Source organism: Pongo abelii, chromosome 19, assembly GCF_028885655.2.
Source record: "Pongo abelii isolate AG06213 chromosome 19, NHGRI_mPonAbe1-v2.0_pri, whole genome shotgun sequence".
NCBI lineage: Eukaryota > Metazoa > Chordata > Mammalia > Primates > Hominidae > Pongo > Pongo abelii.
In genome coordinates this window covers 79,444,825-79,459,762 of record NC_072004.2, presented here as the reverse complement: position 1 = coordinate 79,459,762, position 14,938 = coordinate 79,444,825, and the positions used below count along the sequence as shown (strand labels likewise).

The 14,938-nt window shown below is 55.2% G+C and overlaps 2 protein-coding genes and 1 long non-coding RNA gene across 6 annotated transcripts; 2 read left to right on the top strand and 1 right to left on the bottom strand.

Annotated features, from left to right (window-relative positions):
* Positions 1 to 1,480: 1,480 nt before the first annotated feature.
* ICAM2 (intercellular adhesion molecule 2) lies at positions 1,481 to 5,869 on the top strand. Its single transcript, XM_002827713.6, has 4 exons — positions 1,481 to 1,842; positions 3,059 to 3,325; positions 4,488 to 4,808; positions 5,539 to 5,869. Exons 1-4 carry the CDS (start codon positions 1,782 to 1,784, stop codon positions 5,715 to 5,717), a joined length of 828 nt encoding a protein of 275 aa, XP_002827759.4. The 5' UTR covers positions 1,481 to 1,781; the 3' UTR covers positions 5,718 to 5,869.
* Positions 5,566 to 10,285, bottom strand: PRR29 (proline rich 29). Of its 4 annotated transcripts, XM_063718251.1 has the most exons (7): positions 10,152 to 10,270; positions 9,783 to 9,858; positions 9,490 to 9,596; positions 7,154 to 7,383; positions 6,927 to 6,997; positions 6,493 to 6,731; positions 5,566 to 5,804 (listed from the first exon to the last, which is right to left on the bottom strand). In XM_063718251.1, exons 1-6 carry the CDS (start codon positions 10,209 to 10,211, stop codon positions 6,703 to 6,705), a joined length of 573 nt encoding a protein of 190 aa, XP_063574321.1. In that variant the 5' UTR covers positions 10,212 to 10,270; the 3' UTR covers positions 5,566 to 5,804; positions 6,493 to 6,702. The 4 variants fall into 4 exon arrangements, with proteins under 4 accessions (XP_063574321.1, XP_063574322.1, XP_054393229.2 ...); XM_063718252.1 differs by lacking the exon at positions 7,154 to 7,383 and having other exon boundaries at positions 10,152 to 10,285; XM_054537254.2 differs by lacking the exons at positions 7,154 to 7,383; positions 9,490 to 9,596 and having other exon boundaries at positions 10,152 to 10,269.
* Positions 10,240 to 13,364, top strand: LOC112129676 (uncharacterized). Its single transcript, XR_008515678.2, has 3 exons — positions 10,240 to 10,479; positions 11,315 to 12,030; positions 12,939 to 13,364. It is a non-coding gene; the product is annotated as an uncharacterized LOC112129676 (long non-coding RNA).
* The last annotated feature ends 1,574 nt before the right edge of the window (positions 13,365 to 14,938 follow it).

Genomic DNA, 14,938 nt, shown 5'->3' with positions numbered 1-14,938 from the left:
TAGTAAATAAATGTTTACTATTATTATTATTGATGTTGTTATTGTTATTATTATTCTGACTCAGTGGAGGACACAGAGTCTCCACTACAGCAATGTCCCCATCCCCACTCTTCTGTCCCAGCCCCTGGAACCACCTCCTCAGCCCCTGGCTTGGGTTTCAGGAGCGTTTCCTGCTCTCAGGACTTTGCCGGCCCCACATGAAATCAGATTCCTTCAGGCTGAGAGTGAAGCTCCACCCTGTTCTCCTTTTCTCTGCTGGCCCCAGGCCCTGCCCCTTCCTCCCTGCATCATTCTCAAGTCCAGCAACCCCGTCCAGGGACTTCCCTGGGTCCAGGCTGACAATGGCAGCACTTGATGGTTGTGTACAGTAGTAACCGCCTTTGGCCTCAGCAGTGAGGGAAGGGCAGGACCTCACCCTGCCCTCCCAACCCAGAATGGAGCTTGGCCAAAGCCCTGAGGATTCTGGGGCATCCCTTTGGAAAGGCCCCATCAGGGGTTCCCCTGAGAAAGCAAGAAGTCCTGCTCTTTCCCTGACTGGTTGCAAAAGGGATCTTAGGCAGAACTGAGGGATGAGACTGGGTGGCGATCCCCCAGGAAGGTCCTCTCGTCCACTGAAATCCCTCCCTTACCTGCTCACTGCTTCTGCGGATTCCTCCCTAGGAATAAAGTGAAACACCTCAGGCCCCAACCCTCCCAGCCCAAGGCTCCCTCCTGGAGGGAGAGAGATGATGGACGACACCAGGTAGGCCAGGAAATGGAGGCCATGGTTTGGGGGTGTGGCTGCAGCCAGACTGACCCCATTTTCTGTCTGTGCCTGGGTTGCTGGGGACTATTATGGGATGCACTTCCTGAGGCTCTGGGCCTCAAGTTGGCCCTGAATCAGCTGAGTCAAGATCAAGTCTAGGTTGAAAACTGAGTGAGGGCCAGGTGCGGTGGCTCAGGCCTGTAATCCCAGCACTTTGGGAGGCCAAGGCAGGCAGATCACCTGAGGTCAGGAGTTCAAGACCAGCCTGGCCAACATGGAGAAACCCCATCTCTATTAAAAATACAGAATTAGCTGGGTGTGGTGACGCAATCCTGTAATGTCAGCTACTCTGGAGGCTGAGGCAGGAGAATTGCTTGAATCTGGGAGGCAGAGGTTGCAGTGAACCAAAAATTGTGCCACAGCACGCCAGCCTGGGCGACAAGAGTGAGACTCCATCTCAAAAAAAAAAAAAAAAAAGAAAACTGAGTGGGATGTGAAGGTTTATGCAGAATTGCACCAAGCATTTAGCAGGAGAAGCTAAAATTCCCATCCAGGCTTCCTTAGAAAAGCCCAAGTCACTCTCCCTTTTTGCTATGGTGACCGCAAGTCCTGGACAGGTTCTGGCCTTTGGATGGTTGCCTCCCAGGCGTGACTCCAACAATGCATCCCATGGGATTTGGGTTTCCCCAGATCTGGGGCTTGTAGGCCTGACTCTCCCCTGTGCACAAGTCTCACACACGCATGCGTGCACCCGTTGCCTGCCCCGCCCCTTGCACAGGGAGCCAGCAGGGAGGTCTGGGTTATGCCCCGCTTATCAGCAGCTTCCCAGCTTCCTCTGCCTGGATTCTTAGAGGCCTAGGGTCCTAGAACCAGCTGGTGCACGTGGCTTCCCAAAGATCTCTCAGATAATGAGAGGAAATGCAGTCATCAGTTTGCAGAAGGCTGGGGATTCTGGGCCATAGCTCAGACCTGCGCCCTCCATCTCCCTCCAGGCAGCCCTTGGCTGGTCCCTGCGAGCCCGTGGACACTGCTGGAGATGTCCTCTTTTGGTTACAGGACCCTGACTGTGGCCCTCTTAGCCCTGCTCTGCTGTCCAGGTAAGCCAGTTTCCTGGGGTTCCTGGATTTGGCACATGCCAGCCGAGAGGGTGGGGGTGCTCCATTCCCTGTGGCTTCAGGTGGAAGAGAATGCCCAAAAGTTGCTGAGGTTCTTGGGTTTTTTTGTTTTGTTTTAAGACAGGGTCTCGCTCTATCACCCAGGCTGGAGTACAGTGGCATGATCATGGCTCACTGCACCTCCCTGGGCTCAGGTGATCCTCCCACCTCAGCCTCCAGAGTAGCTGGGATCACAGGTGAGAGCCACTATGCCCAGGTAATTTTTGTATTTTTTGTAGAGACGGTGGGGGCTGGTCTCGAACTCCTGGACTCAAGTGATCCACCCACCTTGGTCTCCCAAAGTGCTGGGATTACAGCATGAGCCACCATGCCCAGCCTGCTGAGGCTTTTAAAATTTTTTATTTTTATTATAGGCAGGTTCCTGTTCTGTTGCCCAGGCTGGAGTGCAGAGTGTGATCATAGCTCGCTGCAGCCTCCAACTCCTGGGCTCAACAATCCTCCTGCCCCAGCCTTTGCACTGCTGGCCCCCTTCCCCTGGATCACTGCCCCCGAGTATCTGCAGGGCGTGCCACGCCCCTGCATGCCTTTGCCCACGAGTCACCATCTGGGTGAGGCCTTCATTGAGCACAGCATTTAAAGTGGCCTCACCCCCACTCCCTGCTCCCTTTCTCGGCGCTTTCCCGCCATCTGACCGGCTGGGTGCTCTGCCTGTCACTGTTTACTGGAGCTCCGCCAGGGCAGTGTTTGGTCTACTGTGATCACTGCTGTATCCCCAGAGCCTGATGCTTTGGACATAGCAGGTGTTCAAAAAGTGTTTGTGCAAGAAAGGAAAGGAGGGAGTGCCACAGAGGGCCCTCTGTGAGAGGGCTTCATGGGGGAGGGGACATTTGGGCTGACCTTAAAAACTGAGTCAGATCCCACTCCATGGATATGGAGCACAGCCTGAGGAAGACTAATCTGGAGCTGATGGGCAGATGGGCTGGAGGAAGGACAGCCAGAGGCAGGGAGTCAGATGGGGGGTGGCCTCCTGGTCTAGCCGGGGCCATGACACCTGACAAGGGGAAAGTAGCAGCGGGGCCCCCAGTGACCTTTCCTCTTCAGCCCCTGACCCAGGAGCCAGACTGCCTCAATGGACAGCTCCACTGGAGGGCAGGGGGCGGGGGGATGACACGACTGCCCAGTGTTTCTGGTTTTCCAGGATCTGATGAGAAGGTATTCGAGGTACACGTGAGGCCAAAGAAGCTGGTGGTTGAGCCCAAAGGGTCCCTCGAGGTCAACTGCAGCACCACCTGTAACCAGCCTGAAGTGGGTGGTCTGGAGACCTCTCTAGATAAGATTCTGCTGGAAGAACAGGCTCACTGGAAACATTACTTGGTCTCAAACATCTCCCATGACGCAGTCCTCCAATGCCACTTCACCTGCTCCGGGAAGCAGGAGTCAATGAATTCCAACATCAGCGTGTACCGTGAGTGGCTGTGCCGCGGGGCCCTCCTCTCCCCTGGGGCAGAGCCTGTGTCTACTGAATGCACACAGAGCCCCTCTGTGCCTGCTCCTGGGCACTGTCATCATGGGGCCCTGCCTCCCTGAGCTCCTGGGGTGACAAGGGGCAGGACCAGGCCAGCCCTTGGTTGGATGCCTTGAGCCCGCTGGCATCTCAAGATGTAGACAACCCACATTTTGCATCTTGCTTGGGGGAGGACAATCTAACCAACATTTAGCCAAATCCAGAAGTTATTTCCCAACATAGCTGAGTCACCAGAGCACCCCATGTCCCATGCCAAGTAGTGGGGTCACCATCAGGGGAGCTGAGCCTGTCCATCTCATGGGAAGAAGGTTGAGGTGTTGCCCAGGGTTTTCATCTTCCCCTCAGGGCCCACAGCAAATGTGTGGCCATCACACTCCACCTGCACATGAGCCATGAAAACCTTCCAGATGGGCTGGGATAGGACATCTTGGTGAATCACCTGGGTCCATTCCATCACCAGTTTCAGTGGATCAATGAACAGAAAAACATCTTAAATCCAACATATTTTCCCGGGGTGGGAGGTGGGGTGAGTGGAGGTGAAGTATTCTAATTCAAAAGAGAATCCAGGGCACCCCCTCGGGTGGTTGAATACGTGAGGAATCGTGGTGGCCATGGCCCTGACCCTGGAGAACCTGGGCAGATCTGGCTCCGGCCCCCGCCTCCTAAGTGATGAACTTCACAGCTCCGTTCCTCCAGTGCCCAGTTCCAGTGAGCACGCCCATCTAAGTCTCCCTCAACGTGCACGCCCATCTAAGTCTCTCTCAACGTGATCACCCAACTGTTTAATTTTTGAAATTTGTATTTCATTTCTGAAGGAGAGGAGACAGACCCAAAATTTTGTATCTTTCCAGTTGGCTGTACAATTTCTGAACCTTGTCCTTGTAGACACCTGGTCACCGGAAACCATCATGCCTGTAAAACTACCACACAGTCCAGCCTCCATCCTCAACTGCCGCCCTCTTCCTCTCTGCACTGGAGCGGGCCAGGCCACCTCCTCCCCAACCATGGAACACCATGGTGACAGGAGATGGCCCTGGCCAGGGGGAGGCTGCTGGGACTGCACCCCCATCCTAACCGGACCTCCCTCCTTTGTCCCCTGCAGAGCCTCCAAGGCAGGTCATCCTGACACTGCAACCCACTTGGGTGGCCGTGGGCAAGTCCTTCACCATTGAGTGCAGGGTGCCCACCGTGGAGCCCCTGGACAGCCTCACCCTCTTCCTGTTCCGTGGCAATGAGACTCTGCACAATCAGACCTTCGGGAAGGCAGCCCCTGCCCTGCAGGAGGCCACAGCCACATTCAGCAGCACAGCTCACAGAGAGGATGGCCACCACAACTTCTCCTGCCTGGCTGTGCTGGACTTGATGTCTCGCGGGGGCAACATCTTTCACAAATACTCAGCCCCAAAGATGCTGGAGATCTATGGTGAGGGGGGCTCCACGGATGGAGTTGGGAGTGAGAAGTCACTTTCAGCCCCTTGGGGGAAGAAAAATCTCGAGCCCCACTTGGGAAGCAAACACCCAGGAGCCCACCCTTCACCCTGAGGCTTCCCTCTTACTCTCCCTCTTCCCTGAAGTTCTTTCCACGTCCCCAGCTTGGACCTCAACTGCTCCAGAGGTCGGGAGAGGTCAACTAGTTCCTCGGCCACCATCAAGCCCCGTGACCTTAACTGCTCTCCCTGGCCTTGGCTCCCCTCCACAATGAGAAGTTTGGCCTGACTGCCCCCGCTGAGGTCCCCAGAGCTCTGCTGCTCAGTGACTCTGGACGGCTGGCACATTCCCTGTCCTCAGGGAGCTTGGCATGAAGTTCACTCAGCTCTGCCCAAGAAGGGGTTTGGCTGGGACCATGCCAGCCTCCAGGCCACGGTGTCCAGCAGCTACACACTGGTCCCATGGCTGCTGACAAGGGGACATCTGCCCTCACAGCCTCACAGAAGTCCAGCTGGTAGCCTGAGATCTGGGCCACCTTTTTCCCAGATAATAGTTTTAATGCAGACACCATTCACCACTCATCTCTACAACCTGGGGTGACTGCAGGATGCATGAGTAGGCGGCGGAGGCTGGGGGGCTGGGTCGGGGGTGGACTTCCACTCCCTTTTGGTCCCTGGTAACTGGGATCACAGGATGTCTAAGACCCTTGCCCCCTCCCTCCCCAGAGCCCGTGTCGGACAGCCAGATGGTCATCATAGTCACGGTGGTGTCGGTGTTGCTGTTCCTGTTCGTGACATCTGTCCTGCTCTGCTTCATCTTCAGCCAGCACTGGCGCCAGCGGCGGACGGGCACCTACGGGGTGCGAGCGGCTTGGAGGAGGCTGCCCCAGGCCTTCCGGCCATAGCACGCATGAGTGGCATGGCCACCACCACGGTGGTCACTGGAACTCAGTGTGACTCCTCAGGGTTGAGGTCCAGCCCTGGCTGAAGGACTGTGACAGGCAGCAGAGACTTGGGACATTGCCTTTTCTAGCCCAAATACAAACACCTGGACTTAGCCCTGTGCCCACAGTGTCTCCTCCTGGGATAACAATGGCCAGGGAGGGGGGCCACCATGGGGGACCCCTTTCCCTAGATGCCTCCCTCCCTACCCTCTCCTTCACAGGGGGCTCCCAGTCCAGGCGCCAGGCCCCCATCTGGTCTGAGTAGCTCATTCCTACTGAGGGAGGGTGGGGGAAACACACCCTGGCCCAGGGGGCAGAGGACACACTGTTCCCACCTGGCCCCCAGGAGACCTCAGGCCACTCCTGGCCACAGCAGGACAAAGCTCTGACCTCTCCTTTCTGCCAACAGAGCTGCTTCCTGGGACGAGGGTTGGGGGCCCAGGGAACTGACTCTGCTCAGGGGCACTGCCCAGCAAGGCCTCTCCCCCACCACTCTGCACCCTTCCAGCCACCTCAAAGGGGCCTTCAAAGCTGTGGAAAGCAGAAGGAACCCTCTACTCCCCTCTTGCTCCATTACTAGGCTGGAAGGAGACCTCATCATCCCAGAGAGAGGGGTGAGGGAGAGAGGGTGGGGGGCTCTGTTCCCAGGCCTCCCCCTGCTCCAGGCAGGAAGCAGTGGGGCAGAGGTGGGCTGACATGGCTTCAAGGGCCGGGGTGTGCTCTAAGAAGCTCTTACACAACAGCACAGATCTGGCCCATCCAGGAACTCATTGGGGTGGGGCAGGGACTGATTTCCCCAGGAGAAGAGGGCCTGGCTGAGGTTGAGGGAGTGAGAAGGACTGCCAGCCACGGGCACAGGGGAGTCAACAAGAGAGGTGCAGGAGGCGGCTCCGGGGCTGTATCCAGAGCAGGAAGCCGGTGCAGTTCCCAGGGCCAGGGTCTGTCCTCATAGGAGGCTCTCGGCATCATAGTAGTCTGGGGAAACAAGAACCTCATCTTGACTCCCTCCTGTCTCAGTGGACCCCAAAGAGGAAAAGGGAAGGGGACAGGCCAGTTGCCTGCAGCAGTGATGGTAGGAAACCCCCAAACCCCACCAGAGGGCACAAGGCCCTCCTGGCCTCCTGATTCACTCCCAGGCCTGGGCCCCACTGCCCACCGCCCCAGCCCTACCTGAAGCCGGGGGTACATCGGCACCCACAGTCCCTGTGGCACTGGGGGGTGGGGGTGGGGGCACAGCTCTCCTGAGATGGGGGAGAGAAAAAGACCCCCATCAGAGGCCCAGGGGTGGCCTCTGGGGTTTCACCCGCAAGTTATCTCCATCGACCACCAGCCCCTGCGCAGCTCTTCTGCAACTTCCAGCCCAGAGCAGAACCCTGGCAGCACCCAGCCTCACTTACACCTCCCTTTCCCTGGAGGCAGGACAGTGCTGAATCGTGGGCACGTCCTGCAAGTAGGGCTGACAAGCGGGGGTGGGGAAGAAGGGGCCTGGCCAGGGCAGCAGGGCACCCGGGGAGGGCATCGAATAGGGCAAGTAGTGGTGGTGAAACACCAAAGGCCCTTTCTCCTGCACGTCCATCTCCTCCTCCTCCTCCTCCTCAGGCTCTTCCTGTGGAACCTCCAGGTAGACCTGGGGATTGTGCAAAACAGGGAGGGGAAATAAGAATCCACCATCAGGCTCTCCCCACCACCACTCCTCCACTCCCCTAAGTTATTTCCTCCAGATAGGCTTTGTAAGAATGGCTTGTGGCCGGGCGCGGTGGCTCACGCCTGTAATCCCAGCACTGTGGGAGGCTGAGGCAGGCGGATCATGAGGTCAGAAGATCGAGACCATCCTGGCTAACACGGTGAAACCCCGTCTCTACTAAAAATACAAAACAAAACAAAAAATTAGCCGGGTGTGGTAGTGGGCGCCTGTAGTCCCAGCTACTCAGGAGGCTGAGGCAGGAGAATGGCGTGCACCTGGGAGGCGGAGCTTGCAGTGAGCAGAGATCGAGCCACTGCACTCCAGCCTGGGCGACAGAGCGAGACTCCATCTCAAAAGAAAAAAATGAAAAAAAAAAAAAAAAGAATGGCTTGTGTAGGCGGGGTGCGGTGGCTCACGCCTGTAATCCTAGCACTTTGGGAGGCTGAGGCGGGCAGATCATAAGGTCAGGAGATCGAGACCATCCTGGCTAACACGGTGAAACCCCGTCTCTACTAAAAACACAAAAAAGTAGCCGGGTGTGGTGGCGGGTGCCTGTGGTCCCAGCTACTCGGGAGGCTGAGGCAGGAGAATCGTTTGAACCCAGGAGGCGGAAGTTGCAGTGAGCCGAGATCACGCCTCCACACTCCAGCCTGGGTGACAGAGAGAGACTTCATCTCAAAAAAAAAAAAAAAAAAGAAAAGAAAAAAGAAAAGAAGAAAAGAATGGCTTGTGTTTACTGAGCATTTACTACATGCGGACAAGGCATTGTGGAAACATTTACTCCTGTAGCTCAAGGATGTTGAGCAACTTAGCCACCCAGTTGATTCCAGGTGTGACCTTCAGAGCTGGGGCCAGGAGTCCACTGAGCCATCCCCAGCCTCACCCCCAGCCCCTGGAACCACCTATGTGTCATCACTGAGGACCCAGGGGTGAGGGGGTGGCAGTAGCTCCTCAGGGTCTCCTTCTGTCTGGATTCCTTGAACCCCTCTCCGCCTCCTCCGAGCTGAACAACATTCTCTCTCCACCCAGTCCCTGCTTCTCCTGACCTCAGGATGCCCACTATTGGCTGAGTAAGGCTCAGTCTTAGAGCTGTATGCACATGCATGCACACACACGTTTGCACACACACCCACTTGTACACACGCACATGCTTGCACGCACACGCTTGCACGCACACACTTGCTTTCACAATCCGCTTGCACACACACTCTTGCACACGCACATGAACACACACTTGCGCACACACGTTTGCACACACACCCACTTGTACACACGCACATGCTTGCACGCACACGCTTGCACGCACACTTGCTTTCACAATCCGCTTGCACACACTCTTGCACACGCACATGAACACACACTTGCACACACACATGCATGTACACAGCCTTGCACACACACACGCATGCACACAGACACCCGCTTGCACACACATACACACACACTGCTGCACACGGTTTCCCCCATTCTGTCTCCTGACTCTGCCCCTGCCAGCCTGGATGGCGGACACACCCTTTGCCTCCTCCAAGGGTCAAAATCCTACCTGGCTTTCTAAGATCCTCTGCTCCTCCAAGGAGCCTGTCCCCATCCCCCAACCCTGTGTGCACTTGTGCTTTGTACCTCTCCATGTGCCATCACAGCCAACCTGGCCTTGTATCCCTAACCATTCATTTATTCATTCACTTGTTCAACAAATATCAGCTGAGCCCCTACACGGTGTCAGGCACCAGGCCAGACGCTCATGATGCATGGAGCAGGGTTACCAGGGTGCCTGCCTTCCTGGAACCTTAAGTCCAGTGGGGGAGGCACTGCAGGGAAACCTCCTTGAAAACAAGACCTCGGTGGTCTGGACTTTGGGGGGGTCTCTTCCCCCCGCCAACCTTTCATGGAGGCTGAAACATAACAAATGCCAAACAGCCCCAGCCAGAGAGACGGGCTGGCTTCCTGCTCCTCTGTCTCCCAGTTCTTTTCTCCCCTGGACAGGAACCCCGGGTGGATCAGCATCCCTGGACCCACGGTGAGCGACCCCGGCGGCCCACCCACACACACCTGAGGGCAGGGCGAGGCGGGCCCGGGCTGCAGCGCTCCAGCCACCAGGCGACTCAGCAGCAGCTGGTGCATCTGCGCGTTCTGCAGCATCATCAATTCCAGCAGGTCTAGGAAGCGGGGTTCATCAAGCCCACGCCGGGCCTCCGAGTCCCCCTCCCCCTGACACCCCTGTCCCAGGGGGCGAAGAATGGGTTGGCGGGTTGTGCTGTGGGGACTCCCAGAGGATGTGCGGGGCAGAAGGGGGTGAGTGGTGGTGATGGTAGGGATGGAGTGGGGGGACCCGGGAGTCTCACCTTCCTTCACGCGGCCTGGCTGCGGGGGCGCAGGTGGGATGGTCCACGAGAGGGGCTGCAGGACGGTGACCCAGGGCTGGGGGTGTGCGCGGAGTCAGCCAGGTAGGGTGGGGGGAATGGATGGGGACACGTCGCGAGCCCCAACCCCTCTCGGCCAGTGGCCTCCCTAACCCCGCAGGGGCCAGGTTCTCTCCTCCCCGCCCTGCGGCCTCCCTGCTCCCTGCCACGCCTCTTCCTCTGGGTTTGGGGCTGTCTCTCCTCGCCCCCCACCCGCCCCCACCCCTCCAGGATCTGGCCCCTCCAGGGACAGCTCCCCACTCTGCCGTCTCCCAAGCTAAGGCAGGATCTGCTCCCGGGCTCAGCCCTCACCGTCGGGACTGCGCTCTGCGGTGGGGAGCGACCCCAGCTCCCGCCCGCCCCAGAGGCCATGGCTGGCGCCGGTTGCCTTGGCGACGCCGAGGACGCCAAGGTCTCTTCCCACGCATGCGCGGAGCCCGCCCGGGCTCTTGGGTCCTCCACCTGCCTGCACCCTCCTGTCTACTCCTCCGCGGACTTGGGGTCCCCAGGAGCCCTCCCCCGCCACCAGGAGGCCAGTCTCCTCCCCGGCATGTCCACCTCCCGCCGCGGTGCTCGGGGCTCCCCTCCCTTCCCTTTGCTCGTTCCCAGAACTGGGCCTGGGTTAGTGCGGCGAAGGGAGGTATGTTTGTTGAGTGAATAAGCGAGTGGTTGGGGAGGCTTGGTTTCGGGGTCCCAGAGCCCGATGGACTCAGCTGAAAAGTTCAGGAGAAACAGAGACTTTTGCAGGAGCAGGCTGGGTGCCAGGGCAGACGAGTGAGGAGGACAAAGGGTCTGTTCCCTGTCACTCTGACAGAGAGAGGGGTTTCCTGCCAGGAAAGAGTGGTTTCTGGAGCAGACCAAGGAAGGAAACACTGCCCGAATTCACGGAAGAGGCTGAGGACTCTGGCTGGAAACACGTGGCCGGCTTCTCGCCTCTCTCCTTGCGGCTATTTACCCCCTGTTCCCTGGCCAAGGTGAGCCACTGCTCCTCAGACGAGGAAAATCGTGGTGACTTCAGCACCCGCATCCCCACTACTGTCTCCCGTACTGGAAAAGTTACCAAAGCACGCATTCTCTTGACAGGAAGTTAGCAAGGTCTTCCTTGCTTAAGAACAGGTGAAGGGTGAGATCTATTTCTGCAGCTGTGACCATCCTAAGATAGACTCTCGGCAGCAGTCAAGGAAAATCCAGACAGGAAGCTGGGCTTAGCACCCCGAGTAGCCCTTCCCCCACTCTCCATGTCAGCTCCCCTTCCTGCCAGTCCTGGAGTAAGAACCAGAAAGACCATTCCCACCTCCTCCTTTGCTCCGTAGTCACTGTCCTCTAGGGGAGCAGGCTTGTGGGCATTGCTTTACTGTCCCCGTGGGTCTTATGGCTTCAACAGCCGTTAACAAGCTGAGATCCAGGCACTGGGGTCACAGCCCCCCAGTAATAGAACACAGAGGTGCCTCTCTCCATCTCCACTCTCATTCCAGGTAGAAAGAGAACCAGCCATTTTGCTCATCGTCAACAAACCTTGACCAAGGAAGCGTCTGCGTGTGCAATGTGCCATCTGAACCCTGGAGGCATAAGCAGTATGGTCACTGGTCCCAGCATTGTTGGGAAGTGAAAATGTATCCATGGAAAGAGAGCAGAAAGATAAGACTACGCCCCGGGGATAATGAAAAAGAGAGGACTTGACTACTGAGGGATGGAATTCCAAGGAAGGCAGTCCTTGATGGGGCCGAGCAGCATAGGAAGACGAGTGCTATCAGGCTGGGGACAGAGCCCAAGCCAAGACCCAGGTGTATGAATGGACAGGACCTGAGATGACCCAGTGGGTCAAACTGTCTGACTGTGGAAGGGGAGCTGGGCAGAGAGCAGAGGTCCAGGGACAGGTCAGACTTGAATGCCAAGGTTTGGAATTTAGGCTTGGCCCTGTGGGTAATGGAGAGCTATCAGTGGGTTTCAAGCAAGACGGAGATACCAAGTGCTGTGGCCAGCCATGTTTCAGGAAGATTGTTCTTGTCCACCTTTGTTTATGTCAACCACATTTAGAAGTAATAAATGTCTGATAGGGGGTCAGGTGCGGTGACTTGTGCCTATAGTCCCAGCTACTCAGGAGGCTGAGGCAGGAGGATCGCTCGAGCCCAGGGATTCAAGGATGCTGTGAGCTACGATCACGTCACTGCACTCCAGCCTGGGAAACAGGGTGAGACCCAGTTTCTAAAACAAACAAACAAACAAATGTCTGATGGGGATGCATCCTCCCAATAGAATACTATTCAACCATGGATAATGTGGGAATAGAATACCTCTGTTGATGTGGAAAGTTGTCCAAGAGAGTTGAGTCAAAAATATCAGTAAGCATAGTAAGATCTTATTTTTGTTCTAAAAATCATATGCATAAGTCCAGGCACGGTGGCTCACGCCTGTAATCCCAGCAGTTTGGGGGGCCAAGGCAGGCAGATCACTTGAGGTCAGGAGTTCGAGACCAGCTGGCCAACATGGTGAAACCCTGTCTCTACTAAAAATACAAAAATTAGCCGGGCGTGGTGGCGGGTGCCTGCAATCCCAGACACTCAGGAGGCTGAGGCAGGAGAATCACTTGAAGGTGGAGGTGGAGGTTGCAGTGAGCCGAGATCATGCCACTGCACTGCAGCCTGGGCGACAGAGACTCCATCTAAAAAAAAAAAATTCATATGCATATACATGTGTGTATGTACATATGTGTGTGTGTGAATGCACATACACACACACACACACACACAGATCCAACTGTGGAGCAGCTGTCAGAGCTGGCCTGTACCCCCAGCCTCCCCCAGAGTCTTCTGCAGAGGGTTCCTGCCCTCACCTACAGCCGCTCCACCTGAGGACACCTGGCCGCAGGTGAGACAGGCCAGAAGGTGGCACAGGAGCAGCCCTCAAGCAATAATGGATGGCAGTTGACAGCTAAACTCGCAGCCTCCTGGCCTCAGTGCGACAACTCTGAGGTGTCTCCCACAGAGCCTCTCAGTGATGCTTTTGGGCTTGTGCCCAGGTGGCCCACAGTGACCCGCTCAGAAACGCACACTTTACTGCCTTTTCTCCTATCCCTGTCCCTTCTCCACTCTCTCGTAGTGCTCACTTGGATCTCCTTCCAAAGAAACTACTGCTCCCCAAGCCTTGTGTCAGGGTCTGCTTTTGGGGGATCCCAACGAAGACATCAGCCTCCTACTCGCTCCACATCTGCCCCCAGGCTACTGAAAACTCCTGGAAAAGGGACTTAAGTAGCTCTATGATACATCTGCATTCAGAGATGTGAAATACTGAAATAGACATTGAAGAAAGTTTGGGTGTACAATGGTCAATAGATTCAACTGAGGCAAGGCTGCAGGCAGGGGGCCCAGCAAAGAGGCTACCACCCTTGTCCCTCTAAGGAAGCCTGCAGCGGGCTAGAGGTGGCCGTAGAAAACAGTCAGGAGGAGGTGATCATTCCAATGCCTCAGAGGTAAAAGTGCATGTTAACCACTTGTATTTTGAAAAACAAGGCTGAGATCAAAACTATCTGGCTTATGGTATTCAATTCGATTTCCTTGTCAAAAGAAACGAAGTATTTGCTATGAAGAAAGGAAAGCCACACACTTATATGCCCGAGCTATTTTGCTCATAGAAGATCTCACATCAGCACAGCAGAGTAGGAGATGACTTACTTTCCTGCTATTTGCCTTGCCTACTATTATTTTCTTTGAGACACTGAACACTCCACCTATTTCTTTTTTATTTTCTTCTCAATAGGAGCTCTTGTTGGCCTCTTTGGATTATTTTGCTTTTCAGATTTTTTTTTTTTCAGTGACCCAAGACAATATATACTATAAGTCCTCCCCATTGCCTTGGTAAATCTATTTCTGGGAATAAGCTAAACATAGGAAAAGATTTATACTCAAACATGTTCATCATACTGTTATTTTTAAAGGTTAAAAATTAAACACTTGGCAGGACATGGTGGCTTACGCCTGTAATCCCAGCACTTTGGGAGGCCGAGGCGGGTGGGTCATTTGAGGTCAGGAGTTCGAGACCAGCCTGGCCAACATGATGAAACCCCGTCTCTACTAAAAATACAAAAATTAGCCAGGCATGGTGGCGGGCACTTGTAATCCCAGCTACTAGGGAGGTTTAGGCAGGAGAATTGCTTGAACCCAGGAGGTGGAGGTTGCACTGAGCTGAGATGGTGCCATTGCACTGGACAACAGAATGAGACTCTGTCTCGAAAAAAAAGAAAAAGGAAAAATTGAACGTTACCCAATGTCTAATAATAGGGTGGTGGTTGAGTGAATTAAGGCAGTTCACTCAAAAGAATATTGTGCCATTATTAGAAACCATGGAACTACAAAAATAAGCTACCTCCTCTTTTCCTCAGATGGAAATGGAGAGAAAAGGGCCCTTTCTAAGAATTCAAGTGGAAATTTCAAAGCTATTTTTGGTACAGTTGAGGAAGCATTGTTCAGAGAGTGACCCCAGCAAATCAGCCCTTTCCTTGGGTGCAGTTCCTAAAGAGACACAAATTGGGAGGAACTGCAATATGGAAGTTGAAGGAAAGGAACTAAATATTCCTCTGCAGAATTATGTTATTGACTGGATATGCGGGAGAGAGGGAATCTTGAAAATTCAACAGTGAAGAAACCTCAATTTTCTGCCTAGAGGCTCTAGCTGCACTGTTTCTACAAATTATGGTTATCCTGGTGAGATACTCAGGTGTGCTTTTGTCCAACAGACACCTGCAGGTACTCTGAGGACTTATAAGTGAGCGCATTGCACAGGTGGGATGCCCCATGATGGGGACCTGGCTTTGAGGTCCCACTCCATTGGAACTGCACTGTGGGGTGGAGTACCAGAGCCTCCCCTCCCGGCCCCCTGGAGTCAGGGTGCCACCACCCATGAGGGAACATCCTGATGCAGCTCCCAGGAAATCACTCCAACCAAACCACTCACGGAGGAAGCTGACTGAGCAGGTTGAGGTTGGGGTGGAGTGGGGTGTGACCAGGCCAATTCCTGTGTGTCAGGTTCTGAGATGTGGTTCTGTTTCGCAGAATTATTTTGTTTGTGGGTAACTAAAACTCAATTTAAACTAGGTTAAGAGA

Bases quoted from the DNA above. Each gene is read 5' to 3' on its own strand.
- PRR29 (XM_024235458.3), bottom strand. From the start codon at position 10,211: ATGGCCTCTGGGGCGGGCGGGAGCTGGGGTCGCTCCCCACCGCAGAGC. The intron at 9,597-9,782 runs GTGAGACTCCCG...CCCGCTTCCTAG, and splicing joins GCCAGGCCGCGTGAAGGAAG to ACCTGCTGGAATTGATGATG. The intron at 7,384-9,489 runs GTGTGTGTGGGT...CACAATCCCCAG, and splicing joins CCGCCTCGCCCTGCCCTCAG to GTCTACCTGGAGGTTCCACA.
- ICAM2 (XM_002827713.6), top strand. From the start codon at position 1,782: ATGTCCTCTTTTGGTTACAGGACCCTGACTGTGGCCCTCTTAGCCCTG. The intron at 1,843-3,058 runs GTAAGCCAGTTT...CTGGTTTTCCAG, and splicing joins AGCCCTGCTCTGCTGTCCAG to GATCTGATGAGAAGGTATTC. The intron at 4,809-5,538 runs GTGAGGGGGGCT...CTCCCTCCCCAG, and splicing joins AAAGATGCTGGAGATCTATG to AGCCCGTGTCGGACAGCCAG.